General features: G+C 33.7%; 2 protein-coding genes across 2 annotated transcripts; both read right to left on the reverse strand.

Moving 5' to 3' along the window:
• Positions 1 to 4,799: 4,799 nt before the first annotated feature.
• On the reverse strand, positions 4,800 to 9,359 carry LOC145587311 (uncharacterized). Its single transcript, XM_081644042.1, has 3 exons — positions 9,143 to 9,359; positions 8,561 to 8,726; positions 4,800 to 5,237 (listed from the first exon to the last, which is right to left on the reverse strand). The coding sequence occupies exons 1-3, from the start codon at positions 9,219 to 9,221 to the stop codon at positions 4,979 to 4,981; spliced, it is 504 nt and encodes a 167-aa protein (XP_081500168.1). The 5' UTR covers positions 9,222 to 9,359; the 3' UTR covers positions 4,800 to 4,978.
• Positions 9,360 to 10,086: 727 nt separating this feature from the next.
• Positions 10,087 to 12,145, reverse strand: LOC145587312 (uncharacterized). Its single transcript, XM_081644043.1, has 5 exons — positions 11,986 to 12,145; positions 11,813 to 11,908; positions 10,805 to 10,875; positions 10,653 to 10,715; positions 10,087 to 10,562 (listed from the first exon to the last, which is right to left on the reverse strand). Exons 1-5 carry the CDS (start codon positions 12,047 to 12,049, stop codon positions 10,281 to 10,283), a joined length of 576 nt encoding a protein of 191 aa, XP_081500169.1. The 5' UTR covers positions 12,050 to 12,145; the 3' UTR covers positions 10,087 to 10,280.
• Positions 12,146 to 18,689: the final 6,544 nt, after the last annotated feature.

The following is an 18,689-nucleotide window of genomic DNA, read 5'->3' on the forward strand; positions in this document are numbered from 1 at the left end:
CTGATACTCGATAAGTTGATAGTTGTTATATCGCGTGGCATCAGACGTATCTTTCGATAAGTACAATTTTATATATTGAAGATTTTTGCAATGACCATGAGCATACCTTAAATGAGTTAGATCTACTGCTAATATTTCTTAGGGATTCATCTTTTGCGACCTTGAGGTGACAAGGTCAAATCCTCTCATCTATATTATATAGTTATTTGAGAATTCACCTGTAATCCCCCGTATTTTTAAATATTTTATAAATGAAAATTTATTTTATTTATAATATTTATTTGTATTTTTCCGGATTTTATTTTAAAAAAGTTTCAAATTATTAATTTGGGTCGAAAATTATTTTAGTACAAATTATTTTATGAGCTTTCATTCTACAATCTATGCCATACAAACAAAGCCTAGTCCATTTCATTTACCTATTTGGCCCATTAATTTTATGAGGCCCAATACTCCTACTTACCCTACAACTCTCTCCCCTATAAATACCCCATACATCCCCAAAATTTTCCCCACACAAAATGTTAGTCTTATTTTCTCCTTTGTTTTATTAATTTGTGTAATTATAATTATTGATTTATGGGTTTTGATTTTATTGTTTGAAATTAATTTAATTAGTATCAAATTGTATTTTGATGATTAAACTTTATAATTTCAGATTTTATAAATGTCATAATTTTCAGATTTTGTAAAATTTTATAACCTAGGGTTTTTAATTATTGAAAATCACGATTTTAGGGTTTTTACTAACAATTGATTTAGGGCTTTTATAGTAATGATGTTTGAAATTTTGGTGATTATAACTACTGATTAGTTTAACTTAATCCCAGAATATTTTGAACACGTAAGTTCGTGTTTTAATTCTTAGATTTCCATTCGTTAATATTAATCCCGATTAGGTTTTGAACTCATCCGATTTTGATAAAAAAAAGTAGTGTTTTCCATGTGGAAACAATGTTTTAAGAAAGATTCACTACCTTTGGTAGTGTGCATCACCCTCTCGTGGCCAAATTCAGCCTCTAATATGATTTTCAGGCAGTTTTTGATTTTTAACGAAGTTTTTTTATGCTTTAAATTTCATCCTTGAGTTTTAAAGGGTTTTTGATTAATTTAAAATGCTGGAATTTTATTTAAAGTAGTATAATTGTGATTTTAATGAAAGGGTGTGATTACCCATTAAAAAGGAGTTTAATTAGGGGTTTTTAAATAATTTTCAGATTTTTTTTAAATAGTCTAAAGTAAATTTAAGTTGCTGGAAATTTGGTTGAGTATTAATTTATTGTTATTGGTTGTTCTCTAGGAAGTGATTATTCCCTAGGAGACTTTTGAGTGATTAAAAGTGGCACAAAGGATTGTTTATACGAGGTACGTACATGTCTACTTCGTTGTAAGTAGTATCATGCTTAGGTACCAAAAAGAAATAACTTAGTTTCATGTTTAGAGAACACTTGGATGGAAATTGTTTGGTTATACATTTAATTAATTCACGTGCTTATGTTTATGAGACATGTTTTGGTGAATTGATTATGTTTGTATGGAGTTATGGATGCAAGCATGTTGAATTATATTGGATTAATTGTTTGTATGGAATATTGATACAAGCATATTTTTATTGGATTGGTTTATTAACCACATTTGGATTATTAAAGGATTGGAATTGAATGGTTTAAGTGGAATGAATTTATTAATTATTCCACAAGGTTATTATTATTTTATTTATTACTCAAGCATGACTTGTTAGTATGTTGAGTAAAAGTGGATTAGGCCGAAATGGGTAGGTGGGTTGACTATGTTCAACAATTTTGGATAATTTGGAAGATTAAAGGAATTAAAGGTCAATTTGTGATGTGATCACCATTGTCCTAAATAAGATTAAAAGTGAATTGATATATGATTGTTATGTATGGTCTACTTGAATGAGTTGACTATTAATTAAAATTGTAATCATATAAAGTGAAACAAGGATGAGCAATAAAACTCTGGAAAGGGTGCACTTCTAGAGTATTGACAATTATGGGTTGGGGTACACGGTGGTAGCCCGTGGCTTTTCGAGGCTTGTTTGATCAACATGTCCTCTTCTCTTTTGGTATTTACATTTTTATTTTATAATGAAAGTTAGATGGGATCCTAGACTAACTTTGTGAGAATGGAGTCGCGCCCATTCTTGCTTTGCGCTAAACTTTTATTTTAAATGGTCATTTGGGACCAAAATGATTTGGTGGGTTGGACAACCTCGTCTATTGCTTACTCCAAATTAAATTAATCAAACTAAATATAAAGAGTCAAGTGTTTGGAATTGGTTACTAATTATGATGAGTCAATTGAATTGTTTAAGTGTGGAGTCTTGATTAATGAATTCGTTTTGTATGTTTATTTACTTTTAATTGAGCATGTTAGGTTTTGTACATTGTAGCTTGTATGTACTCAACTTTGCTGATTGTGTGCTTTTGTGTGTGTTTTCTTTTGGTCATGGCCTTCGCCTTTCAATGACCCTGTGATGATCCAATTATTACACTTGTATTATTGGGGAGCAGTATTGCACAGGTTAGCTTGATGATGTGAGGTTCGGGGACGTGACATACGCATTGTCAAGGGATTGGTGTGATTGAGAGTATTCGTTTTTTGTGTTGAACTTATCTATGTTTTACTATTTCAATTATGTTTTGGGATTTTAAATATTAGTTTGGTTTAATAAGGGCCTTTATGGTTCCAATTTGTAAGCTTTGACTTATTGGTTTTCTAAATTATATTATTTTAAGATTTAAGTTGGATTTCCGCTGCAATACTTTGATAAAGCCTTAACGTTTTAATACGTGGCGGTAACATGCTAATGGTTCTCCACTATTTTATTTAAATTAAGTGGTTTGGAAAAAGGGAGAATTATTGGGGTGTTACATCACCCTTACCTTTTAACTTCCAATTATTTGGCCTGCAATACAAAACTAAGGAACCGTGAAGCTTGAGGCTATTTGTCCATAATACATATGAGTGCAAGGTTTTGGGTTCATTGCTTCATTTTTTATACCGAAGCCTGTAACCTGTAGGCAATTAACTCAGATAACAATATAAGAATCGAGTAGGCCTGAGCAAAACTATCTGATTATCCGAAAATCCGATCCGCACCCGATCTGAAAATTTAGGATAACCGATCCGAAAACATTTTCGGATATCGGATATCGAAAATTTGAATTTCGGTTATCCGAATATCCGAAAATAAAGTCGGATATCGAATATCGGATCGGAAATCCGATCCGATATCCAAAAATTACTTCTTTTTTTACCCATATTTTAAAGTTCAAATATTATCCATATGCCCAACAGCCCAAGCCCAACAAAAACTCAACTTATCCTAATTTCAAATCCGCCTCTCTCTTCTCAGTTTCTCACTCCTCTCTTAGTCTTCTCTGAGTTATCTCTCGATTTCTCCTCTCTACTCCTTTTCTCAGAACCTCAGACCACCCCATCTCCGACCACCTTCAAAGACTCAAAACCACCACAATCTTCCCTCATTCCTCCACCAGGCGGCGCCCCGCCCCTCACTCCTCCACCAGAAGCGGCGCCCCGCCCCTCACTCCTTCACCAGAAGCGGCGCCCCTTACTCCTCCACCAAGGTAATTAACCCTTTTCTTCTTTTGATACAATTTATAATTTTAATTAGTTAATTGGGTTTTCAAAATTCTATTTCTGTTCGTTTGCTTCTTCTTGATTTTTAGGTTCTATTAATCTATTGTTGTTGATTAAATTTGGAGAAAACGTTAATTGTGTGACTTTTTTTTTACCTCTTACACCAATGTTCTAAGCAGGGGACTCAGTGTTCTACTAGTTTAATTTCTGCATCTTTTTTGTTTTTATTTATCTTATGATTATCTAATATTTTGATATCTCATATTTTGTAGAGTTGTTGACTTGCCGTATGCTCATACTTTGTTGATCCGCTATCGGTTTCCGGCGTTGATGACTTATTTTTTTAGTATAAGATAAAATGCATGTATTGTTAACTATTTGGACATTAATGTATTTGGACTTTAAATTTTCTTTGTTATATGATTTGTACTTTTGTATCAATTACCCAATTAGTTTGCATTTTGGCAAATTGGCAGCCATGGCAGGTTATTTGTATTTTGTAATTTTATTATTTTGTTTTTTTTTTCCTGAAAATTAGTTGTGGACAATATTTACAAGTCCATTTTTTTAATAGGATAATTCTTTCTAATAGGATAATTACACATCTATTTTATCGCTCTTTGTTTAGGTTGTGAGTAACATGAGGAGAAAATGGGAAAAAAAAAATCAATTTTGCCATTTAAAACAACTTGTAATCAAAGTAGTCAGGATATAGGATATCCGATATATCCAATCCGAAAAGTTCGGATATCCGGATTTTCGGATATCCGAACTTTTCGGATCGGATACAAATAGCAAATATACGTATTTTCGGATACGGATATCCGATCCGAAATCCCCTTTCGGATCGGATATCCGATCCGTGATCAGGCCTAGAATCGAGCATATTGCTTAAAACCAGCTGCCTAAGTTGTAATAACTATTCAATTTAATACAAGTAGCTTATATTTCTCACTTTCATATTTTCCCTGACCTCGTGACTAGTTTTCTATAACACCACATATGCCAAAAGAGGGAAAGTAAACAAGAAATAGAGTGCATGCTACTTGAGAGGAATGTATAATATGGAACCGATTAGCAGCAAAATTTTATGTCGTAGTAACGATGGGTCTTTGGAACAGGCGGATTTTTTAGAAGCAATTCGCCTGTTCTAGGACATGAGAAAGAAGAATATATACAAAATCACCCTGAAGATGAAAACTGGTATAGCTATATTAACTAGTCATCTAACTGGAGAGCAATTTGTTCTAAAACAAGCAGAAAAAGTAATTCAGCAGATTCAGCACAAGGAGTTACAGGCAGTTAAGACCTGGATCTTTCCATGATATAAAATGAGGAAATGTATTGGTAGGACTCAAGACTCGCTTGGAAGAACGTCGTAGAAATGATAAACTTCATCCTTGTCAATAACTCCAACCTCTGTAGAACAAACTGAGCAGCAAACTTGCCTAACTGCTTCAACACTAGTTGAACTTGCTTCTTCAGTTTCCATAGGCTCTCTAGCCTTCCTATACTTTCGCCGTTTCTTGCTTCCTTGTGGAAAAACCATTTTGGCAGTAATTACACAGTTAGTTACAAACATAGCCCTGTACTGGGTCAGGTAGATATCATGCCTGCAAGGAAAACCAAAACAACTTTTCTCAATGAAATACTAGAACAACTAGGCAAAATTCATGCAAAGAATTCATGCAAAGAAGAGATCATATACCAAACATGACATCCTAGTTGCTAATGAATACACTTGCATACAAAATTAATGTATTCATCAAATTACACCAAAGGATAGTAATCAATAATTTTGTCAACTCATGCAAATGCTCTTTGCAATGAGAAATTGCACTCTATTATTGCTAGCAATCAGCTCTTGCCAGAGTTGTACAAAGATCCTCTGGCCTAATTACTATACAAGAGAACCAACTCAGTCAAAAAGCTTAAGTTAAGCTAAAGGTGGAAGTCCTGACAAATGATTTATCTCTTATAATAAATTATAATGAAAGACAATAAGATAAAATCATGTCTATGCCTAAACACATTATGCCATTTCTAAAAATAACAATGGTATTCCATGACCTTCCATCACTGTATTTTCTAGGCAAATATTGTCGAGTCCAAATCCTATTTTTGTGTCCTTAATGCCACTCCTGACAACCACTAGTGCATCCTCAAAAACACTTGTATTTTCATAACCAATAGGAGCTCTGAGTTTTCACCGATAGAGGTGTGGAGGTGTTTGGGTAAGATTGGTATTGATTGGTTAACAAACCTTTTCAACAAGATATGGACGGCTACAAGGATCCCACAAGATTGGAGGAAGAGCACCTTGGTCCCGGTTTATAAAAACAAAGGAGACGCTCAAGATTGTTCTAACTATCGAGGAATTAAGCTTATGAGCCATACTATGAAGTTGTGGGAAAGGGTGATTGAACAAAGGTTGAGGGCATGCACAAGCATTTCAGATAACCAATTTGGTTTTATGCCTGGGAGATCTACTATGGAGGCAATCCATTTGATAAGACAAATGATGGAGTTTTATAGGGTAAAGAAGAAAGATCTTCATATGGTCTTTATTGATTTAGAGAAGGCATATGACAAGGTGCCAAGAGAGATACTTTGGTGGGCAATGTTGAAGAAAGGTATCCCACGAAGGTATGTAGACCTAGTTAAGGATATGTATCGGGATGTGTCAACAAATGTGAGGACATGCGGAGGGTTGACAAAAGATTTCCCTATTACAATCGGATTGCATCAAGGGTCTGCATTAAGCCCTTTTCTTTTTGCAACGGTTCTAGATGAATTAACTAGACCAATTCAAGATGAGGTTCCATGGTGTATGCTGTTCGCAGATGATATCGTTTTGGTGGATGAGACTAAGGATGGGGTTAATGTCAAGTTGGAGCAATGGAGGCAAAGGTTGGAATCTAGAGGGTTTAAGCTAAGTCGGAGTAAGACTGAATATTTGGTATGTCGTTTTGGCACTCAGAGGGGGACAAGCAATGAAGTGGTGAGTTTGGATGGAAAGGATTTGACCATGAGTGAATGTTTTAAGTACCTAGGGTCGATCATCCAGAAGAATGGTGACATTGATCAAGACGTGACCCACAGGATTAAGTCAGGGTGGCTTAAATGGAGAGCGGCCACGGGAGTGTTATGCGACCGCAGCATTCCCTTAAAGTTGAAGGGAAAATTCTACAGGACTGCCATAAGACCAGTGTTGCTCTATGGTACAGAATGTTGGGCTTCTAAGAAAGAGCATATTAAAAAGATGGAGGTTACGGAAATGCGCATGTTAAGGTGGATGTGTGGAAACACTTTAAGAGATAGAATCAGAAATGAGGTTATTCGCAAGAAAGTAGGTGTGGCGGGCATTGTAGATAAATTAAGGGAAAATCGTCTGCGTTGGTTTGGACATGTAAGACGGAGACCCGAGGGTGCACCGGTGCGAAGAGTGGAAGAGTGGGACCATGGAGGGATTAAACGAGGAAGAGGGAGACCAAAGATGACTTGGTTGGAAGGAGTGAGGAAGGATATGAAGTGCATGGATTTACGTGAGGATGAAGTTTTGGATCGTAAGGGATGGAGGAGAAAGATTTATGTTGATGACTACACGGAATAATCAAATTTGGTTCATGTTAGCCGACCCCACTTTTGGGATTAAGGCTTTGATTGATTGATTGATTGATTGAACGCATTACTGTACGCGAAACATGTTGAAGGACATGTCTACCTGGGAATGTTCTTAACTTTGATGTCTGGTAAACAAAGAAGTGCGCTAAAAATTACTTACAACCATTGCATTAGACATTAGTCATGCCTTAATCATGTATGATTATATATAGCCGTATCAAGACCATTTCACTAATCAGTTAAAAAAGGATGACGCAAATACTGGGGAGCACAATAATTTACAACAGTACAAATATGTATTCCCTCAGCATAGAAAAGTAAATAGGACAGCATAAAAAAACAACTAGAGAATATTTTCAACAATACCTATGGAAACAGAATGTTTTAATGTAACATAAGATGAATACATTGCATACGTATACTCTTCCTAGTTCTTAAAGGGTAAAAAAAAGATTGATTACAATAAAATATGGCAAAACACTTCTTTAGAAGTATAGAACAGCTAGAAAATTTCTCTACTAATATACTTTATATTAGAACAAGTTTCGTTTATTTTTTTTAAAATAAATATAAGCTGAAATGAATTCACCACACACTTACTTTCTCCACCTTCCGACTTATGTGGAAATTCGAGATGATTTCTTGCTTCTTGACAAACATCAAGCTTTTGTATGTGTTTGTATCATACGTAATAGTCAGCATAAATCTCAATTGAGTAGAGTAGCTTGGTTTCACAAACTTCTAATATAAATATACGGAGTATAGTGTTACCTAAAATTGTAAAATCTACAGTTTCAAGATGATCATGAAATGTAGGATGTTTCATACGGCTAACAGCAATTTAACGAGGGATTGATATTGATACATAAAAGATTAGTAAAGATGTCGAGATGATATATTTGATACCCTCCAACTATTTCATGTATAAAGCTTTGGATGGAAGATATCCTTCATTGCAAGCATTTGTATAATCCCATTGAGGAATGAAGCAAGCCAGGGAAAAAAAAAAAAAAAAAAGATGCTTACAAGTTTGAGAATCATTATCCTTCTTTTCTTTCAGGCACATCATATTAATCTCTGCATTTTACTTACAATGCTATATTATCGAGTAACTCTGTATTTTTCCTCTTAAATGTCCAGTATTTAAATGGAATAGATTGACAGCATTGATCTAGAGGTTTTTTCACATCGAAATCCTAAGCTGTAATAATCTTGCGCAGAACTTCTAACAATCAAGACTTCATCATATAGTTGTTTTCCCACCAAAACACGCCGGAACAAAAAACCATGATTCAGGGATTTAACAGCATACCTTTGACACTCCAAGCAAAGAGTAGTGAAACAAGCAGGACAGCTGAGCACGGCGTCTGTTCGTGGACCTTTCCTTTTTCTAGCCACCCATGACTCATCCTTGTCATCAAGATCAGAATCATAAAACTCGGGTTTGATGGAGTAATCTATTTCATCATCATCGGAAACTGAAATTCCAGCAGCAATAAATCATAGTTAGATAATTTTCACACCCATTTTATCGCCACCATCAATTGACATATCCCACCACAATCTATTAAGCATAGTTCAAGTTAATCATAGTTACATAAAGGGTTAAATTGAGCCAAAATTTTCAACTTTTAAAGTATAATTTTACCTAATGTCCTCATTGTTATCTAAAATTCACATTATTTGAAGGCCACTAACTAAATTAGGGTATTATAATCCAATGTATACAAGTTTCATTACTACCAAGTAAACTACAATTAAATTTAAAACTACCAAAATCCAAACAAAGTTTCTATTACAATTTCATAAATATTCAAAGAAATTGAAATTGCATAAATCAAAGGAAACAAAGAAAAGTAGAAGCGAGTAAAAAAAAAAAAAAAAAAAATTATACCAGTTTGCTGGGAATTGGTGGGGGATGCAACACATTCCATGGGTTCTCCCATTTTGCTTTCCCTCTCTTCACCCGCCATGGCAGCAATAATCGGCTACTCGGTTGAACTGGGACGATTCTAGCGATTTCTTCGACTTTCCTTCAACTCTTCAGGGCTTCAAGAAGGTGCGCGCAGCAGTCTCTGTAAGTGTTTTTGGGCAAAACAGTTTCAATGAATGTATGGCGGTAAAAAGATGGTTGTGGGTCGTGTTTGGACATGACTTAAACTTCTAGGGATGTGACAATTTATTTGCATTTAAGGTTTTGTTTACTTTGATGGTAATAAAGCCAAATTATACTTATTTTAATGTGTTTTATCATATTTAAGTCGAGTTTCAATTATTTTAGTGTAATTAATCGTGTTGTGTCATGTCGTGCTTTTCTAATGAAAGATCGTGGCCCAAATTTGATCCATGACCCAAACCATGTCATGTTTGGCCATGCCGTGCAATGACTGAGCCGTATCTAATGGTATCTTTATATAACAAACCATCTCACCTTTTAAAATTATCTCCAAAAGACATCCTTTCTTAGTATATATGAGTGCAGTTTGCTTGTGTGTGTTTTTGTCGAATAGACATCCCTATAAGGCTATAAGGTGGAGTTGTGTTTAGTATTGTCTTCTAAGGGTGTTAGAGTTTTGGATACTACTCTGTTACAATTATTTTGTTGACGAGAATTTAGGTATAGGTTTCATATAATACTCCGTACAACTATCTGTATTTCAGGCTGAAAGTCTGCATAATACCTGATAGAAAATTTGCTTGTAAATGCTTCCGTTTCATCCAGATTAAAAGGCTAAAACCAAATTTCACAAAGAATGGCCTTAAAGTGGTAATCTACCTAAATTAATGACGTAGAAAGTAGGAAAGCAGAGCTAACCATGAAGAAACAAGAGCAAAAACAAGAGGTAAATGCTTTGCATATGATAAAAGCAAAACTGTTCATTGGAAGTTTACATATTTCCAAACATCCAACTATAATGTGGGCATAATAATAAACAATAGCTATCTATGTATAAGGGAAGTAGCAACATTTAGACTACACATAAATAAATAAATAAAAAACCTTTAAACTACATATAAAGGAAATAACGGAATTATGGGAGCACAACAATCTTAGGCTGTTTTCTCTTTGTACGACTTTCTGACTGCTGTCTTGGAGAACCATCTACCAGCATATCTGAATGTCCTTCAGAAGAATCGGCCTTCAAATTTTCATCTTCATCACTATCATCCTCATCATCATCACTGCTACTTTCTGATTCTGAAGAGCTGTCATTGGTACATAAATCAACAACTGGTTGGTTTCCAGCCATTGCAGCCTCTGCAGCTTCCATGGCCTCTGGAGTTTGAAGATCAGCAACACCCAGCATCAAATCCTACATTTTTGACCTATTGAGTAAGCTCTGACGTACTACTCTTAATCTCACCAAATATTGAATAATAGATGAGAGAAAATTTAGCAATACCATTTCAATGTACTCTGATTCATTGCCATGAAAAACTTCAATATCAAACTCTTCAGGTTTATCCTGCATATAAATGTGCTCATTTTAGGAGTTAGGAGGTGCAAATTGAAGATCTCAAGAATAGCCTTTTACTAAGGTTTGTTGGTTCTTACCTTTGCATTAAGCTGGAGAGTTTCGTTAGCTTCAGAGATTACTCCTAGGAAATCCTTTACCTTACTAAGCACTGCAAATCAGCTCAGAAATTGTAAGTAATTTTAATGTTACAAGTTCTATAGAAATCTTTTAAAAAAAGAAAAATCGTTACAAACATCAGGTTATTAGGAGGACAAGCTAAAATTGTGAAGTGTCAGTATTATATCATCATTAAAGTACAATCCTAAATTCCTAATCCATAGTCACCAATGGAGAGCACAACGACGAAGCTAAAGCAATCCGTTTACAATTTACCTGGCTTTGATACATCAGTCATACAGTTGAAAGTTAAAAACAAAAGCTTTCGTCTCATCTGAGCGCAAACAACATATTACTTGTTTTCAAACCTCATGCCTTTCTATGGTCATATACACACTCATACCAGCAAAGTGCCACAACAAGCTAAATTCCAGCACACTCTAGCATCCGATCTCAGCAGCTTAACCATGCATAAAACTGATATAGGGGAGACAGCAACAGAATCAACAAAAACAACACCTCTTCATTCAAAGAGTGAATACCAATTCCAAGCTAAATTCCAGCACGCTCTAGCATCTGATCTCAGCAGCATAATTATGCATAAAACCGAAATAGGGAGACAGCAACAGCATCAACAAAAACAACACCTCTTCATCCAAAGAGTGAATACCAATTCTATAGGTGTGTTTGGCAATTAACATTACTTTATACTTCTCACAATTCAAAGATCCCAAACATGATACACAGAAACTCTCCCTTACTTTGCATCACCCCCAACAATCAACATCCAAAAAAACCCACAAATTCATAACACCCTTCTACAACTTCAGTATAACCCAAATTACCCAATGTTCAAAATTTCATACAAAATTTCTAAATATGAATGTATTAGGTGCTCAATCATACATGAATATCATCTTATAATAATTACTGGAACTTTATAATAAAACTGCAATTTCAAAAATTAACATATTACTAAAAAAAAAAACCTTGGCTTTTGGGAAGTGGCGCAGGGAAGGGCTTCCCTTGAGTTGGGTTTTCTTCTGCCGATTTCTTGCTCTTCCCACAAACAAGCAACGCTGATTCTGCTTCACCCCCAATAATTTTACGAAAAAGTTAATATAAAAAATGGGTAAAATAAAGGTAGAGAGAGAAAGGTGACCTTTAAAGGAAGAAGACGGGTCTTTGTGCTCCAATTGCAAAAGCTCTTTGCTTGTCTTCTCCATCACTTTCTCTCTCCACAATTTGAACTCTTTTCTGCAGGTTGAAGAAGCTGGGGTTTTTTTTAAGATGGGCGATCCCGGTCTCCTGGATTGTCTTAAAACTTTTTAACTTAAATGTTATATACAATCGTATTTTTATTTTAGGGAAGACGTTTGCAGGATTTTTATTCCAAATCAATATAATCAAACTAAAATTATTTTTTCGGATTAAAACTTATTTTTACTAAATTTTTATTAAAATATATTATAAATAAATCTCATTTTAAAGAAGTTTTTAAAATGAATTTTATGATAGTATTAGTATTAAGTTATAAGATATTTATTAAAAGTTATAATTAATTTTGTATACATGAAATATTAACACTATACAACTTTTTTATCTTAAAAAAAATCTATTCAAAATTCGCTTACTTAGCATCCTATGTGTCATAATAATACCTATTCATCGCCTACGTGACTCGACACTAGACTTGACAAAAAAACTAAAATGCCAAATGTTGTTGTCTTGTGACCTAGCTGCGAGATCGGCTTTATATATTAGTAATATGATATGATATGATGTAACATAAGATGAGTACATGGTATACTTAAACTCTTTTTAAGCTCTTAAAGGGTAAATAAAGATTGATTACAACAAAATTTGGCAACACACTTCTTTAGAAGTCTAGAACAACTAGAAGATTTCTCTACTAATATACTTTGTGTGGAGCAAGTTCTCTCTCCCTTCTGACTTATGTGGAAATATTAGATGATTTCTTGCTTCTTGACAAATATTAAGCTTTTGTATGTCTTTGCATCATACGTAGCAGTGGTCTGCGCAAATCTCAATTGATTAGAGTAGCTTGGTTTCACAAGCTTCAAATATACCGAGTATAGTGTGACATTTCGTGTATATTTAAGATTTCACTTATTTTGAAAGTAATAAAGTCGAATGACACTTATTTTAACGTAATTAATTGTATTTAAGTCGAGTTTTGATTATTTTAGTGTAATTTATCGTGTTGTGTCATGTTATGTTTTCTCAATAAAAGACCATGTCCTAAGTTTGATCCATGACAAAACTCGTGTCGTGTTTATTCGTATTTTTCCATGTTGTGCAATAACGGAGCCCTATATAGTGTTATCTAACAAAGTACCATCTCACCTTTCTAAATTTTCCAAAAGACCTCTTTTCTTGGTACATAAGAGTGGGTAAAAGAATAGTGGTGTAGGTTATCTTAGGTAAGATGTAGGCTAGATATATCTATATGTTATTTATGAGTGCAGCGATTGTGTTTGTTTTTGTCAAATAGCCCTCCCTATAAGGCGGAGTTGTGTTTACTAATTGTTAGAGTTTTGTATACTACAATTATGTGAGAATTTATATGTCGAAATACATGTTGATTTTTTTTTTAATCAAATTCAACTACACAATCACATGCAAATATGCAATATGTTCACAAACCCTCCATTATAATGAATTTTTGAAACAACAATTTGAAAGTGGGATTGGAAAAGAAGTTGACTTGAATTTATTTCATATGTATGTTGGATCCAAATTTCTCTTGTAATAAATGGTAATTATGGTATGTATGCCTTTTTCTTCGTTCATTAAATTAAATTTGAGTTTGCAAGGAGTGATGTGAGAAGAGACTCGATCTATCTAGTCTAGAGTCTTAAGTGCGACTTTAATTTGCCATCTTTTCAAAAATTCAATGTGTTGTGCTACCGTTTTAAATCCTCCTTAGCCCTTACCATGAATACATGGTGAAGAGTATGTGAGAATATATAAGAGGATGTAAAATTACACCAAGAGTCTAACATGTAGAAATAAATCATAATACAATAATTTACCAACTAAAGTACTCGGTAATTAACATTTACTCGTAACAATATATTATTATTAGAAATTTAAGTTGGTTTTACTTACAAGTCTGTTTCCGCTTTGCCTACCTAACGACATTAGACATAAAAGAGGTTGTACACACAGTAGTTTTCTCTCTCAAAATTGTATGGTTTTATTTGTCCAAATTTCACAAGTTTTTTGTTTTAGTTTATAACTTTCTACAAATTAAAGTACACAATTAGTGGTATGCTCAAATGTATCATATTCTAGGATTCTTTAATATGCTAGCTTCAAACAACCTCTCCATAATTGAATTCTAGCATAGTTTTTCTGTCAACTAGAACATGTTGTACTCACAAAATAATTAATTCCTTCGCTAAATATCAAATGAAAATAAAGGAGGCAGTTTTTTTTTTTTTTTTTTCAATCATCTCCCACTTATTAGACTCAGTCAAATCCACATTTTTACTGCATTCTCTCAAATTTTTGCATCCTCTCACCTTTTATTTTTTAGTTTTTGAAGCTATAGTAGTTTAGAAGAGCATCATAGAACACAAGCCGCAAGTTATTATATGATGTTTTGAAATATACAATTATATGAAATTGTCGTTAAAGAACGAAGGGTTACCTTAGATATAAGTGGGTCATTCACCTTATTTTAGTTATTTATCATTTATTTGCTGTCTATGAAATGCATGATCACTCAATGAATTGGAATTAACCTATTTACTTAGTACAATGTTTACTAAACAATGTGTCTCCTTATTACTTTGGATATCATCTCGTAATGTTTACACGTGCTAGATATGAATATTTGACATCTCTTTAATTGCCTTAAAAAGCCTTTATTGTTTTCTAAAGCGATGTGTGGTGTATCATTTTTGTAGTAGTATCATTACTTATTATTGGGATATAAAGTAATAACACTGATATGTGAAGAGGCCTTTAGGCTTTCATTTAGGATGGAATTGAAGGAGTAATATTCAGGAAAACTTATAAAGTATAACTTATACAAGCTAAGTATTATACTACTATTAATAATACCGTGGAAGGTTCTTTATATACTTACTAATTTATACTGTAATGCTCAAAAAAACTTGTCATATATGTTTACATGATATGATAAACGGGTCTAAGGCACACCTATCACAATTGTCCACTTTATACGACCAAGAAGGTTCAACCTCAAAATTATAACGGTAATGAAAGGAGTAGCCCCCTAACCTTATAAAATGAACACAATTTTCTAGCTACTATCTTTAATGTGGGATACACATCCTAATACAAACTTTCACTTATATTACACACTGAACTAATGCTGGACAACACTTCCACTCACATGTGTGTTTTCTCACGGGCTCAAAACAAATAACATAAGGAATGGCCCACAAGGCAAGCGGCAGTGAGCTATCACCGTACTAGACATATGGGAGTATGGCATCAAGAAGGGCAAAAAGACACAGCACGTTGGCCAATTGTCCTGCACATCATGGTCCACTCTATTTGCAAATTGGTATACCATTTCAACTCAAAATTTAAGAAGATGAGATCGAGTGATCTAGACTGTGAGAGGATCTATGCACAAGTTGACATTTATGTGCGTACCATTCTGCCACTAAATGTTGTTCTTTTCACTTTTATGTGAGACAATCGCCGTTATAGTAAGAACAACATTTGAAGATGGGATACATAACGTGTATATATGCACACTTGCACAAATGGAAACACACACGCCAATTCAATTTTATTTTAGATCGATATGGCAACACGAGTAATATATGTACCATTCAAGGGACCAATATAGGTTGCTAGTTGTGTGAACCTCTTTGGCTATCTCTTTCTTAAGCTAGCCCACACCATTTTAAGCTTGTTATTAGTGGGGATAACTAGAAAATTTAAACTAAAAATGACTAGACATTATTAATATTGTGTAAAAAGAAAGGTTCTGAGTAAATCTACCTAGGATTTTTATTTTTGGCAATCACTAAGTGATGATCCCCACTTCGGAGAAAGGACAACATTATGTAACAACTTGTAATAGTATTATTTCATTGGCAAATTTTATCTATAAATATACTTATCTTTTATTGTACTACAACAATAATTTTTATTTTATTATTAGGTTAAGTATATTATTATAAGATGAATGAACATGAGATCTGTGTTCAAAACCAGTCAGCAGTATATACTATTTGTCTATGTAAATTAAACACCCTTGTAAACTGTAAACTAATGCTCCATTGTCTTGTTTCTGATCATATATTAATTTAACCTTATTACTTGTACGTTCCTTTAGTAACAATCTAACTGCGCTTGGCAGTGGCCGCGATAAGCCGGCCCACGTGTTGTGACAGTATGCCGCATTTTTAGCTTAGAACCATGGCATGGCATGACCCACGCTCCGTTTGGTACCGGCCGGTCCACTGACCCCTCTTAAGTCTAAAGTGTTTTCCTAACTCATACTTCATAATCTGTTAGTCCTAGCTGGCTTGTAGGTCGCCTACCAGTCGTAGAACACGGCCATCCAAGACCATGTCACCAACATTGTCATGTCTAATCCAACAACATAACTTATAAGCACGCGCGTACATAACACGGCCAGCCATAAAGTCGTGTTCTCACAAACTATGTCATGTGACAAAATTTGTGAGACGAAAGATTAAGCGACAAATGATAGATCTACGACATCTATCTCTATAAGGAAGTGAAAAACACATAGTTAAGACCCGTCCAAAAGCTAACAATTAAATAGATTTATCACCATTCACCAAGCATTCTGATAAAAGATAAGGTCGGTTGCATGAACCAAGCATTTATCGACGATTTGATAGGGGAGGAAATAAAGCAACCAATAAAATCATACCAAAAAGTAAAGTGTGAGAGAAATTTGTAGATTCCTTAATTAAATTCTCTCACCAGATATTTGGAAAAGTGGGTGCCTTAACCCAGTCAAGAGTCAGAACTCAGAAATATATGACAGTAAATTAATCCATAATATTATTTCTTCATTATTTTCATCAATCATCTGTTAATATTATCTTTGTCTTTCACCTGCATAACCATAAATTAACAGTTCCCCTCCAAAAAAATATAATGAAAATAAAATAATTTATTTGGCAAAAATAATATAAAAGAAAATACAAGTATATATCACTCACCTCCAACCTCGTAGGTAGCAGTTGACTAAAATCTTTCATCTTCAAAATCTTGAATGAGCATAATTAATCGTCTATTGCCAATGCAGCATCATCAAGATTCGCGTATCCGAAAGCACGAATCGCCAATATCGGATCGATTCGATTGCTCACTTGCTAGCTGATCGTGAATCTTGATGAGGCTGCATCAGCAAACCACGATTGTATATATATTACTCCACCCCTGCCATCAGGGTCCTCTTATCTCTAGTAAGAAGACGGGTCGGTCCATTTACTAGGATAGAGGATTAGCGGGGGGAAAGGGGATATAAATTGAAATTAGATGGGTCTAGTAACTAGAGAGAATCATCGCAGCATAACAATAACAATAACAATAACAATAACAATTTAATGCACAAAAATGAAAACCCTAGTAGGAAGGAGATGAGAAAAGAGAGGGTTGAAAAAAACAAATGAAAAGTAGGAGAGAAAAAGAGAGAGAGGGATAGGGTTTGGTGAAGGAAAATTGAGAGAAGTAAGGCTTAGGTTTAGACTTTAGAGGTATTTATAGTAAAAAAAATATCTGAGTTTGCGGTTAGTTTGTTGTATACATGTATACATGCACCTAGTATTTAACTTGAAAAATGTTTGTATGTCTTAGAATTGTGTCGTACAATTTCTCATTTTTAACCATCCACATTCAATTAGACGAGTGTCATCTTTTATAAACACTAAATCACAAATCATAAAAGGACCACTTCTATTTATTAACTTTTTCTTTCAACAATATATATGTACATTTATGTATTTATGTCATTCAATTTGCATAAATAGATGTCTCTTTCTTGAACTTTTTCTTTTTTTTAAAAAAATTAATAAAAAAAAATTATTATTAAATTCATTAAAATTAAAATTTATTAACATTAATATGCATTATATTATTCATCACCTGATTTTTAGTCATCTAAACTTTGCAAAAGTTATTTATATGTACAAAGTAATAGTTTGAATTAAGATAACTTTATTTGAACTCATTATTCAAATATTATCTTACTCCGTATTTTTTATATGACACAAGGAGGATTTTATTTAAACAAACCTATTTCGGTTTTTGGCTTGTTTTTTTTGGTTTGTTTTATTTTTGCCTAAAAGAGCCACAAGGGTAGCATACTTATAGGAGTAACGAATTTGACCTATAACCTATTGTACACAAACCCTCATCCTTTTCTAATAGGTCAAGATGGTTGGATTATTTTGATATGATTTTATGGGTAACCCTCATCCTCATCCTTATCTTTCAATTCACTCGCATATATATATAATGAAAAATTGTAAGTAGATCATCTTAGTCGACTGTAATATTATAGTTCTTTTAGAAATAGTCTTTCTAAAAAAAAAAAAAAGAAATAGTCTTTCTATTGCTAGCTGAAGTGCTGAACTAGCTTTACTGGATATACTAAGGATCGATCAATGTTAGTTATAATCTCATAGTTAGTCTTAGGGTGTGTCATAGTATCTTATCTTAAATATTGAACTTAGCTACCCTTATTGTAGCTTATTTTTATTGAATTTATCCTATCAAAATTCATCAGAACTTATTTTAATAAGTGAAAATAAGGTGAACACAACAGACTATTAATACTCGTATCATATATACATATAAATATATCCTTTGGTACACGAC

The sequence above is a fragment of the Chenopodium album genome, chromosome 17, assembly GCF_948465745.1.
Source record: "Chenopodium album chromosome 17, dcCheAlbu1.1, whole genome shotgun sequence".
NCBI classification, from domain to species: Eukaryota; Viridiplantae; Streptophyta; class Magnoliopsida; order Caryophyllales; family Amaranthaceae; genus Chenopodium; species Chenopodium album.